Here is a 13,624-nt window from a genome sequence, read left to right on the forward strand (position 1 = left end):
ATTTCATCAGACAGTGATAATCGAGTCACGTTTAACATGTAAACAGCCGAGGGAAAATCGGTTTCCGAAAATAGCTTTTCATGCTACGCGTGTACGCGTGGCCCGTAAAGTGGAGCGTGAAGCAGGTAGCAGACCTTGACTCTGTTAGTTGTGAAGGCCACTTGGCCGGCGACAGATGTTGGCAGCCCTGGCTGGCGGCCGCTGGCGTGCCTCGCCGCGACTCGCCAGCAACCGACGCTTCAGTAGCGCGGCGGGCGTTCACGTGGAAGGAAGGGAAGCAGAGAACGATGACGTCGCACGGGGGCTTCGACGTGGACTCGATGACGCTGACGCGGTTCGTGCTGGCGCAGCAGCGGCTGGTGCCCGGCGCCACGGGCGACCTGACGCAGCTCCTCACCTGCATACAGACGGCCGTCAAGGCCTGCAGCTCGGCCGTCCGGAAGGCGGGCATCGCCAAGATGTGAGTGCGCTCCCTCGTCGCCTGCTCGCCCGCTGTAGCACTGTACAGGAAGAGGTCATACAATGGACCCCACTTGAGCACATACTACCACACGTCTTTAGCTCCGACGACACGGCTTGAACCTATTCATCACACAATTTTTGAGTTATTATGTACGCGGTGGTGGTTAAGGTCCTATGGGACCAAAATGATGTGGTCATCGGTCCCTAGGCTTACATACTAACGTAATTAATCTAAGTTAAACTAACTTACGCTAAAGACAACGTACGCACCCATGCCCGAGGGAGGACTCGAACCTCCGATGGGGGGAGCTCCGGGAACCGTGACAAGGTACCCAAGACCACGTGTCTACCCCGCGTGGCTATTATGTATGCCCAAAAAAAAGTAATTTGTTTCATGGAACTGTACACAAAGTGCGAAAGAAAAATTGTGCTTCTAGTACGCGCCCCCATGGGATAAATTCAAAAAATTACAAGAAATGCACTTTCATTAAGTCAAATAGCCGGCCGGAGTGGCCGAGCGGTTCTAGGCGCTTCAGTCTGGAACCGCGCGACCGCTCCGGCGCAGGTTCGAATCTTGCCTCGGGCATGGATGTGTGTGATGTCCTTAGGTTAGTTAGGTTTAAGTAGTTCTAAGTTCTAGGGGACTGATGACCTAAGAAGTTGAGTCCCTTAGTGCTCAGAGCCATTTGAACCATTAAGTCAAATATTTTTATTGTACAATGTAGAAATCTTCTTGAAGGCCGACTCCGATTTTTTCTGCATTTTAAGGCGCATTCTTTGCCTGATAGTGACTTTAAACCCATTATCATGTGTCGTTTATCTCAAGTCTTTCATTTTTTTGTTTTCTCCTAGTCGTTGACTCTTTAGGAGGCTTCTGCATCACAAAATTGCACATACGTTCTGTAGTCATTACAATTTGTGCTCTATTGTATAGGTTGTCCCAAGAGGAATGGTCAATATGGAGGGACAGGAAGAGCCATTTGGAGCAAAAAAGTCTAGTAAACGTGCATACCTTGAGAACTACGAGTATTTCTTCATCTTCAATATCATGAAACAAACCTCTTCTACTGTAGGCTCTTTCGCTTCCAAATTTTAGTAGGAGGCAGTATGAATCAAAACACGAAAAAGTTGTCTAGGAAACTAGGACTCTAAAATGCATACCTTAAGTGCTATGAGCACATCTTCAGCTTCGATACTGTGAAACTGATCTCTTCTAATGCAATCGCTTTGCTTTCCAAACTTTGTGAGGAGGTAGCATGAATCAAAACAAGAAACAATTGTCTAGTACACTAGGGCTCTAAAATGCATACCTAAAGGGTTATGAGCACTTATTCATCTTTGATACTGTGAAACAAATGTCTACTACTTCGATCTCTATTGTTTCCAAAGTTTGGGAGGAAGTAGTATGGATCAAAACAAGACAAAGTTGTCCGTAAACAATGGCTCTAAAATGCATATCTTAAGAGATATGAACACTTATTCAGTAAAAGATATGTTTCACAGCAGCGAAGATGAACAGATGCTCACAGCTCTTAAAGTGTGCATTTTAGAGCCCATGTTTACGAGACTTCTTTGCTTCGAATCAGCATGCCTGTCATATCCCGGAATACTGACCATAATTCCTGCGGCGCCCTGTATTGGGGGCTGATATTGTCAGCGCCAAAGGGGCTCATAATACCAACACTTCCATCTTTGTAAACAAAAATTTATCATCGTCTAGCGTTAAATACAAAGTAAAATATTAATAGAGCAACACAACGCTTGATAGGTGTGTAATGCAAGGAAAATATCATAATGAGTATTTACGTAGGTATAGCCGCAGCAATGTTGGCACAAACCGCTTCATCTAAAGTGATCCTCGCTGTTCACTTTAAAACCAGCTACTACGTCGAGGGTCTCCACTAGTAATTGATACGTTTATCACCAGAACGCACGACTTTATTTCTTAGACATTGAATGGACCCAGATTACTAGCAGGGGCCCACGACGCCGCCTTTAGCCCTGTAAGCCCCTATCACACGAGCCACTTTCCTTGTCTGCTGCAGCACGCCCCTCACGTACCATTCCTGTACCTAGACTCCCCTCGCCACGAGAGATCGTTTCTGTTTACAGGTCTGCGTCAAAATCGTGAATCTTCTGAGAGCTATATGATGTGCACTTTGTGCGCTTGAATGGCGAAACTGAAGATATGAGGCACTGTCCTTCCAATGAAAAGTCGGAATATAGTAACCGTATTAAAGAACTACCAACGATAACACGCACTATTAATGACCAAAGCAAAACTTGTAATGGATGTCGTTGACAAAGGTCGTATGATAAATTCAGCTAAAGTTAATTCACGTCGCTTGTTGTTGTTGGCAATTCGTTACCGTTGGTCGTAGCCAGTCGGGCAGTAATATACGGTACCCAATGACAATCACTATGTTACGCGTATAATCTTGATAGTTTCAAACATCTGACTTATTTCGGAATATATCGCGATTTCCGAAGTGTTAGGGTCGGAATTGGTAGTTAAGATTAAACAAAATACTAGTACCCCCATTTACGAAGCAAAGGAAATCACGAGCGTGCAATGTCAGTAGCTGCTCACACCCGCCTCGTGATTCGTCGTGTTCGCTTCCCATCACTCATCGCACAAACGGTTACCAGCTGCAGCATGCAACGAAAAAACCGGGCAACCCGTTAAGTACACTTTTACCGTAAATTCTCCACGTCTCTGAGAACTGAATGAATAGGGAAAAGGACGTCAAAACATCAACATTTATTTGCTCGAGAATACAAACACATTCAAGCACACAAAACAATATTTATAAAACTGTGTATAGCATCTTTTTAGTTTATCCTTTGCAGCTTGTTTTTCTTCTAAATACCAAAACATTTCTTTCTACTTCAATAGACCAATATTTTTCACTATTGAAACAAGATTCGTAAGAAACGGTTTTCATCTATTTATACTCATATTTATACACTATTGAGGCTCGCTTCTTTGTTCACACATTGTAAAAACATAATAACGTTTTTCTTTCAGAGACCACTCGTAGAAAAAGCAATTAACCATTAATTACCAAATTTTTTTCTTCGATCCACTTTTATTTCTGTGCTGCCTGATTTACATAGAGATGAGAAAAACGAATATAAAACAAAAAAATGCAATAACCTTGAAATAAACTATTTATTTTAATCGATTCCTAAATGGGGAACATGGCACATGCCACTCTCTTTTTACATTTTCTTTTATTTTTTTGTGCCAGACAACAAAACAATCAATGTAGAGTCCCCCATTGCACACAGAACACTGTTTCCTCATATTTTTCTTACAAATTGTACGTTTTCTTTGTTTCCCCAGTGTTGTCCATTCAATCACATGTCCGTTTCCAGAAGTCCTTAGTTCAATTGGAATTTTGGGTGTGATAGACGTCCTGCCCTTTTCGGATCAGAAGCAGCAGATGATTGAACAAGATAGGCCCTTGCCATCATCCTCCGGAATTGAAGCAGTGGAATATTTTCATTCGAGAAGCAGTAGATGACATGCGCTTTGAGCAACGCTGCATCTAAAGCATTGGTGAACAGTGGGAAGTACCATTTCTTACCTCGAATGCTCACACGATATTTGTGCACAGTCCAGTCCAGTTTGTCCACACCTCCCATATGACTGTTATATTCTGAAACCATTCTTGGCTGTGCGACTTGCACTTCTTTGTTCTCTGCTCTGCTCCATCTCTTTACTTGGCTGGATCCACTGTCTCATAGTTTAAGAGCTTTACACAACTGTTATCCTTCGATATTACTGCCATTGTCTTTGTGTTCTTGTCAAATCTATAGTCATACGCTCCTCTTCGTTTCTTCTTCATGCTGTTCCATTGGACAGTTATTCATTTGGTTCATACGGGCAGTTCCATCTGCCCTTACTCTCATTTCTGAGAGCTCTTTCTTGAAACGGAAGCTCACGCAGAAGTTATCAAAACATATTTTGTGAAATTCAGGAGTCTGCAGAAAAGAAATCATATTCAACACAACTGATACGCCAAGTCCCAGGATTGAAACATCACTCGTATCCTTCGATTTTCCTCCATAGACTAACATACGGTTACAGAAACCGCTTTGAGAACAGCACATGGCCCACTGTTTGAATACAAATCTCATTGGTTTCCCGCGAATGAACCGTTTTAGGTGATGGTATCCATAATATCGTACCATTTGCTCATCAATGCTCAGGCTGTCGGAAAAACTTGAAATTTCATGAAATTATTATTCAGTAAATCCATCAACGGACGAATTTTAAAAAGTTTACCGCTTTCGTCAGGTGGGATTCCATTCAGACGTGTGTTATCACTGAAATGAAGGTGGCGCTTTATTTCCAGATATCTGTTGCGATTCATGCACTGTCGTACATACCTTACATCAAAGTCTTCATCTTCATTCCAGTATAGCTTTTCCTGTGGAACAGAATGGGATCCAGTGAAGATTAGTATATCTATGAACTTTTTTATGCATCCATTAGATAACTCTTAGCTGTGATTATTGTTCTGTGTTATGTGTAGCACTTTTATTGACAATCAAGTTCCATAACTGTTCATCAAAAAATTCTTCAAAGAACTCAACAGCAGATTTTCCTTTTAGTGCTGCTACCAAAATGGATTTTCGCTGTTCAATTTCTGCTGTATCAAGATGCGTTTTAGAGTAAATCGCATCTTCTGTTGTCCAATTAGAAGTGATAATAGCTTTCACTTTCTTCTTTAGTTGTTCTGCATGTTCCTTATTTTCGTTTTCTCCACTGGCATGAATTTCCAAGGAACCTGGCACATCAGATGGGACAGTATTTTCAAACATGTTTTCGTCGGTATGTTCACAGTCAGACATCTCATGTACACGATCTGGAGGGAGCTCGACAATGTCAGTGGGCTCATTCACATCACCATCATCACCAAAAGAAGCCATGAATGTCGGGTCATATACAATTTCTTCAATTTTCCTCATAGAAAGTGCTTCATAGTGATTCACTGTGCCTGAGGAGCAAATAAAAGCAAAATAAAGTTTTACGTGGAAACTGCTATGAGTCCCAAATGGGGCTAGAAGGTCAGAAAGGTGTCATACAGAAATGAAATAGGTCCTTGAAATAAATGATCGATAAACATCTACTCAAACCATTAGAGAACATGCCTGTGCACAGAAGTCGGAAGTTATTTACATAATAATATAATTTACGCTGTTTTGAAAATGTGCAACTCCTGTAACGCTGAAAAACGTAGCTTCTTCACAGAAATAAAAGTGTACAGCTCAATTGTTTAAGAACAACTGACGAAATTTCAATGCAAGCGTTCGACAAAGGTCTGGACAACAATGGGGAATGGTAGCATTCGCTGCCAGCATTACTAGAATTGCAAAATTTCCGTTACAAAGACAAATCCCCAAATGGGGATCATAGCACTTAATGGGTTAAGTCCTCGCATAAAGTTTGCAACATGCCACAATTACCAAGCCAACAACGAAATAAAGATCAAGAAGACACATAATCCATTACTGTATTGTCAATTATGACGGCGCTAATGTGAATAAACCACGGTATCCAGTCCCCGAGAGGAGAAAATATCCGACCGGACCGGGAATCCAACCCGGGTCCCTTCTGTTAGCTATCCGCCGCCCTGACCTCGCATCTACCGAGGCGGATCTCCACATACGTAGGTATTATGCAATATACGAGTACCCTGAATTGTAGAATCCTCCATTACGCACAATCAGTCGACCATTGACGTCACCGAGCCACTTGTGACGTGTCTGGCGGGTGATTGATACTCTGGCATGTGATGCGCGCCCACGACGAGTAGCCGGTTTTGACCAGAAGTGTCGCTCCTTTGTAACTAAGGTCGCGTCATAAATTTTCCACACTGCTGGTAACTGAAAGAATAGCAAAAGTATATGCGACTTCAGTCTTTCTCGGCGTGTTCCACTGATTATTTCTTCTCGGGTTATAAGCCGAGTGGTGGCGTCGTCTTGTCGCAACGTTTCAATGAGTTTCGTACCCGTCATCTTCGCCAGACGAATTCATCAATAGCAAAAGTGTCGTCCAGACATTTCGAAATATCAACTTCCGGACACTGCAGACTACTGTGTAGTGCATGACAGAGAGTACTTTTCGTTACACCACATACTTGTATACTCTAAGACAAAAAAAAGGCGCACCACTAAAGAATCATGGTAGACGTGAAGCACATGTACAGACGAGCAAATGATTACAGATTCAGAAAACTTGGATGATTTATTCAAGAGAAGGGCTTCTCAAACTGACTAAGTCAGTAACGTTTTGGTTCTGCTCTGACCTTACGCAAGCAGTTATTCAGCTAGGCATTGATTGAAAGAGTTGTAGATGTGGTCCTGCTATGAAACGGAATGTCACTCCAGAGCATCACATCTGGCTGCCTGCCGCATGGTGGCTGACAGGTTGGTACCCCACCGCTGCCCGTGGCGTCTCCATACACGTCTTCCCTAGTCACTGAGACTCGGTTAGAAGCGGGAATCATCAATGAAGACAGTTCTAGCCCAGTCATTGAAACTCCACTCTCCGCTGCGTGGTTAGTTCGGCCGGTCTACCAGGCAAACGCGACACACTTAAACGAAGGACTGACAAGACACCTGTTGATTACTGCGGTTTATAGAGACCGGATCTTAAAAAGTAGTTCGCGGTCATAGCTAATAGAATCGTAATGCATTGCGTAAATATCGTGGCGATTAGATCAGAGAAAGTGAGTTGTGGCAGTACATAAGACCTCGTTCCTTGTTCTCATTTCGAGTGGAACAGAAAGAAAAGTCTGCTATATAGAGACAAAGCATCTAGCCTCAATACAAATAGCGATTTACAGAGCGGCACTCTAGAACTAACTAGCAACAATAGTAATTGTTACTAGTCGTATTAGATAGTGGACTTCTTTTCGTCGTTGCGATCAATCTGGCCAAGAAAGGAAGCAATCAGGGACCGTGTTAACATCTTCTTCCACATCACAGTTTGATTATTTTTTGCGGTGTGAATCAGAACTCCACCAACAAACTTTCATGGGTATTCCTGATACCCTCTGAGCACTTCAGTGACACACAGTCTCCGGCAGCTCATTACACAGCAACGATGTATTTATGATTTATTTGGTTTGTTACCGCAGTCACCCATCTTTCTATGAAAATACCTTCACAACTGTGAAGGAGCTTGTCGTAAGCAATGGCCAAAAAGTACGACATGCAACACAAAGTAACGTAACAACCCTGAGACGAAACACATAACCCTTATATCACAGTGTGTTCAATCCGTTTTTTCAGTGTGCGGTACAGCGCGTAACAAACGCAGAATTATGTATTCTCTAAAATTTCGGCCAACGCGACCACTGCACAGTGCACGGTTTCGCAGCGTCAACTATCTTACACGCTCAAGAATTCCAGTAGTTCCGGTCTTTACTTCTGCGGCTGCGGTAATGCTAGCAATCGGAGTCTCATAAATAAATGCAATGGAATATCTGAGACCAGTGCACACAAGCAATCTCAGTAAAATGGAATTGACACTTACTTCACCCAAAGAAATAGAATCCATCATAAAGTCCTTGAAATCAAAGCACTCTAGTGGCTATGATAACATATCAACAAAGTTAATAAAAGAGTGTTCATGTGAGCTTAGTCATATCTTAAGTTATTTACGTACTCAATCACTTGTCAAAGGTACATTTCCGGACTGGCCAAGAAATGCCGTCAAATTACCGACCGATTTCACTTTTGCCAGCTTTTTCAAAAATCTTCGAAAAGGTTATGTTCAAGCGCCTACTTACGCAAAAAAAAGTTCAAATGCTTGTGAAATCTTATGGGACTTAACTGCTAAGGTCACCAGTCCCTAAGCTTACACACTACTTAACCTAAAGTATCCTAAGGACAAACACACACACACCCATGCCCGAGGGAGCACTCGAACCTCTGCCGGGACCAGCCGCACAGTCCATGACTGCAGCGCCATAGACCGCTCGGCTAATCCCGCGAGGCCTACTGAAGCACCTTAGTGAAAATAACATACTGTCAAAATCACAGTTTGGGTTTCTTAAGGGTTTTGATATTGAGAAAGCTATTTACACTTACAGCGAAAACGTCCTTAATTCATTGGACAACAAATTAGAGGCAACTGGCATATTCTGTGACCTGTCAAAGGCGTTTGACTGTGTCAATCACAGCATTCTTTTAAGTAAATTAAAATATTATGGCGTCACTGGTAGTGCTGCAAAGTGCTTTCAGTCATATCTTACTAATAGAAAACAAAGGGTGTCATTACATAACACTTCAGCAGTAGGCAATCAGTCATCATCTGACTGGGAAGAAATTTACATGTGGTGTTCCTCAAGGTTCCATACTAGATCCGCTACTGTTTCTTGTGTATATTAATGACCTGTCATCTGTTACATTACCAGATGCCAAGTTTGTCTTATTTGCAGATGCTACAAACATTGCAATAAATAGTAAATCAAATATAAATTTAGAAAGGACAGCTAATCAAATTTTTACTGACATTAATAAGTGGTTCATAGCCAGTTCACTGTCATTAAACTTTGAAAAGACCCACTATATGCAGTTCAGAACTTCCAAGAGATTTCCTTCTGGTGTGTGTATAAAATATGATGACATGGAAATTCTTGGGATTACAACTTGATAATAAATTCAGTTGGGAGCAACATGCTAACGAACTGCTAAAGCGCCTAAACAAGTCTGTATTTGTAATGCGAATGATGTCAAACATAGGAGATATAAATATGAAAAAATGGCATATTTTGCTTATTTTCACTCCATTATGTCATATGGTATCATATTTTGGGGTAACTCCATAAACAGAGAAGAAAAGTTTTAGAGGACAGAAGCGTATAATAAGAGTAATGAGTAGTGTAAATCCAAGAACATCATGTCGAAACCTATTCAAAGAATTGGGTATATTAACCACAGCTTCTCAGTATATTTATTCCTTAATGAAGTTTGTTGTAAATAATACATCTCTTTTTCCAACTAACTGCTTAGTACACAGTATCAATACTAGGAATAAGAACAATATACATAAAGATTTAAAATCACTTACTGTTGTCCAGAAAGGAGTCCAGTATTCAGCAACGCACACTTTCAGTAAGTTACCAGCAACTACTAAGAGTTTAGTTTCAGACAAGGCACAATTTAAACATAATTTAAAAGAATTTTTGGTGGCCAACTCCTTCTGTTCCATCCATGAGTTTCTCAACGAGTGCAGTAGACCATTTTAATGAAAATTTATTATACTTTAATTTTTGACAATACTTGGTTGTAACAGCCAAGTAACTACCTACTGTATGAATAATGGATGTATGGAAAGCAGAAGTAAGTCTTAAGTCTGTAAAAAGTGGAAGTTTAACTTTAAATCTTGTACATAATCTGACTGTTCTTAACTGAGGATCACTGAAATGAATAATTTACTTTAATTTTTGACAATACTTGGTTATAATAGCCAAGAAACTAGCGAATGTCTGAATGATGGATTTAATGAAAGCAGATGTAAGTATTAAACCTGTAAATATTAGAAGTTTAAATTTAATTCAAGTACATAATTTTACTGTTTATCGATTGAGGATCATTAAAATTAATGAAACTCAAGTTTTTCTAATTACATGTTTGTAATGTGTTTATCTGACATGTTCCACACCCAGGAGGATTCCCTTTTTTATGGGTCTACGGAATGAATAATTAATCTAATCTAATATAGCCTCTTCACATGCCCCAGATGAAAGTGCCCATTGGTGTCATGATTGTCGACTCATCTGGTCATGGAACAGAACCATCGCAACCAATTCACTGGCGTCCTAACGAAATGCTGTAACTCTGTAACGAGCCGCCGTCGACCGTAGAGTCCCTTGTACCAAAATACTACTTTTTTAACAACGCGACCCCTTCGTTCGTCCCAAGAACAAAGTAGTCTACGGATACTAGTTAATTAATGCTGGCCGCTATTTCTACTACACATGAGACTGGATTTTTCCCATACGTTGATCAGGGGGCTTGACGTCGGCGTAGTGAACGGCGAAACTGGTCGCATTAGTAAAATAAAATTTGAAATATAGACGGCTGAAGGTGTTTTCGATTTGACGTTTTGTACTGAACAGCCGAAATCCCTCAACCATAAAGATGGACTTACATAGAAATGCATTGTCTGCTAATGTCCAGATACTTGAGAATGGAATAAGACAGAAACTGTACAGTAGTACAACAAATAAAGTAAAATTGACACTTGCAGGCGAAATACATTAATTTGAACAGTTTCTAAACGCATTTAACTCCCACAAAGATTTGACATAGAGCCAGATGCCGTTTTCAGAACTTCCCTAATCACAACTTATTCAAGCTTGTGCACTGCAACTGAACCGTTTGTCAAACAATACTGTATGAAAAGGGTGTTCATACATTGTTTATGAAATGTGGAGCTTGCTGAGTATTATTTGCAGTTGTCGGCGACGCTGTTCCCGATTATTCTGCGCCAGCTTTTCACGCACATGTTTCAGTTAAACCTACGAACGATGTTTCGATAGTACAATACTTCACATATTTTTAGTATGGAAACTCGAGCTTATTGGAGATAAGCCGCGAAAGTGTCTGAAAAAACGCGAGAAAGCCTTCAAGATACTGATAGAATATGTATTTTAGCACTGTAAGATTCTTTTCTGTGCCAAGAGCAACCAGATAATATGTGGTCACCGTCCTGTATCTCCCAACAGTCGCAATGTGTTGGCGGTGGTATGACTGACTTCCATGGAAATGTCGGTAGTGGCCGTGGTTGAATTACTGCCTGGCAGTGGTCAACACGAATCGCCTATTGTTCCCTCTGCCGCTAGAGTAACGCTTTATATCCCGCTTGTCAGCATACAATTGACGACATGGGCGGAAAAACGGGCTAACCTTCAAATGTAATAGCTTAGAGATGAGTGTTGCCATCTGTTGCTGGGTACGGGAACTATCAAAATTGACATTGGTCTCACCCCTAAATATCACATTAGGATATGCTTTCGGTGTATGCGAGTCAATTTGTTTGTATCTGGTGCCCCTGTGTCTGTGTTCTATCCGCTTCTGGCCATGTGTCTGACTACACCAACAGTTCCCCATCAGAAATGCCTCTCTCTTGTATTCCATTCTTTGCCACTTGGTGGTCCTCGTATTCCATAGTTCCGACAAACCTCTTCGTCAATTTCAGAGACACTTTTGCAGCACTTCTTCGTCGTTTTGATACAGTAACAGCCATTCGGCATGGCAAACAGCAGCTACCCTTCAGCCTTACCAGCGTATGACAGATTTATAACGTGGAGAGCGAGTCAGTTATTATTAGAATATGCCCAGCTTAGATCGTCGTACTATGTATATCATAGGGCTCATTCAGTAGCTAAAAGTTCCGCTGTAACTCCACTTTCGATAGACGAAATAGTTCGCTCTTTTCTTTTTTGGTATCATTAGCACATCCAAACCGAGAGGGATAGCGCAGTCGTTAGCACAATGGACCCTCATTCGGAGGAGGAGGCGGGGGGGGGGGGGGGGGGGGGACAAGAAGGTTCAAACCCGCGAACGGCCGTCCTGATCTAGGTCTTCCGCGATTTCCCTAAATCGCTTAAGGCAAACGCCAGAATGGTTCCTTCGAAAGGGCACTGCCGATTTCCTTCCGCATTCTTCCCTAATCTGAGCTTGTGCCCCAGCTCTGGTTCAAATGGCTCTGAGCACTATGGGACTTAACATCTGAGGTCATTAGTCCCCCGGAACTTAGAACTACTTAAACCTAACTAACCTAAGGACATCACACACATCCATGCCCGAGGCAGGATTCGAACCTGCGACCGTAGCAGTCGCGCGGTTCCGGACTGAGCGCCTAGAACCGCTAGACCACCGCGGCCGGCGCCCCAGCTCTGATGACCTCATTGGCGACTGGGCGTTAAACGCTAATCTCCATAAGCACATCCAAACGGAGTTGTCATATTTTGACGCATAGGTACACGAATACACATCTTACGGCCGTTTCCGGAGAGGTCTTGGTAAACTGCTGTCATTAATTACTGGGTTGTCAGAGTTTCTCTCTCTCTCACTCATTCTCTCTCTCTCTCTCTCTCTCTCTCTCTCTCTCTCTCTCTCTTTAGTCGTTCAATCGATTCCGACTCCCCGTGACCCCAATGACCCCATCTTCTTCTGTCCTGCATTATTTCCCCAGTACCTTCTAGGTTGGAGACCATTACTTCCGCTATGCCATCGATTCGTCACATCCTTTGCAACCCTTTTCGCCCTGAGTCTTCAATGTTCCCCAGCATTAAGGGGTTTTCGGGCGTATCGTGTCTTCTCGTCGTGCCCAAAGTAGATGCTTTTTTGTTTGAGTATCTTACATTCCAGGAGCGATCTGGTTTTACTTGCTGTAACACGTACCTATTCGTTCTCTTTGCATCGCACGGAACTCTTTAAGAGTTTCCTGCAACACTATAATTCAAAGAAGTCTGTGCTACAACGTTCTGCCGAATTTCACATCCGTACATGACAATTGGAAAGACCACAGTCCTTACTGTTCGAACCTTTGTTATTAAACCTACGTCTCTCTTCCTTAGTGTCCGCAGCTCGTGGTCGTGCGGTAGCGTTCTCGCTTCCCACGCCCGGGTTCCTGGGTTCGATTCCCGGCGGGGTCAGGGATTTTCTCTGCCTCGTGATGACTGGGTGTTGTGTGCTGTCCTTAGGTTAGTTAGGTTTAAGTTCTAGGGGACTGATGACCATAGATGTTAAGTCCCATAGTGCTCAGAGCCATTAACATTATCTAGCTGGGACAGTGTCCTTCAGCCATGTAACAAGCGTCTCTTGATTTCGTGGCTCAGTCACCATAAGCTAAAATCTGGGAGATGACATGGTTGAAAATAGAAACTTGCTCCATTGTTTTTCCTCCTACATGCGATGCAGTAGCTATAATTTTCGCTTGGTTGAAATTCCACATTAATCCAGCCTAGGACTTCCTTATTTCACGTTCGCTGAGGAGATACTCTCAATTAATAAGAACGACCAATACCTGGGTTTCCTGCAACACTATAATTCAAAGAAGTCTGTGCTACAACGTTCTGCCGAATTTCACATCCGTACATGACAAGTGGGAAGACCACAGTCCTTACTGTTCGAA

The 13,624-nt window shown here is 42.2% G+C and overlaps 1 protein-coding gene across 1 annotated transcript in view; it reads left to right on the top strand.

Moving 5' to 3' along the window:
* The first annotated feature begins 235 nt into the window (after positions 1–235).
* LOC124623179 (fructose-1,6-bisphosphatase 1) overlaps positions 236–13,624 on the top strand; it is a 96,952-nt gene continuing 83,563 nt past the window's right edge. The window contains exon 1 of the mRNA XM_047148983.1: positions 236–460. Coding sequence (XP_047004939.1) covers positions 288–460 — 173 coding nt within the window. The 5' untranslated portion in view covers positions 236–287. The remainder of the gene's footprint in view (positions 461–13,624) is intronic.

The sequence above is a fragment of the Schistocerca americana genome, chromosome 7 (assembly GCF_021461395.2).
Source record: "Schistocerca americana isolate TAMUIC-IGC-003095 chromosome 7, iqSchAmer2.1, whole genome shotgun sequence".
Taxonomy (NCBI): domain Eukaryota; kingdom Metazoa; phylum Arthropoda; class Insecta; order Orthoptera; family Acrididae; genus Schistocerca; species Schistocerca americana.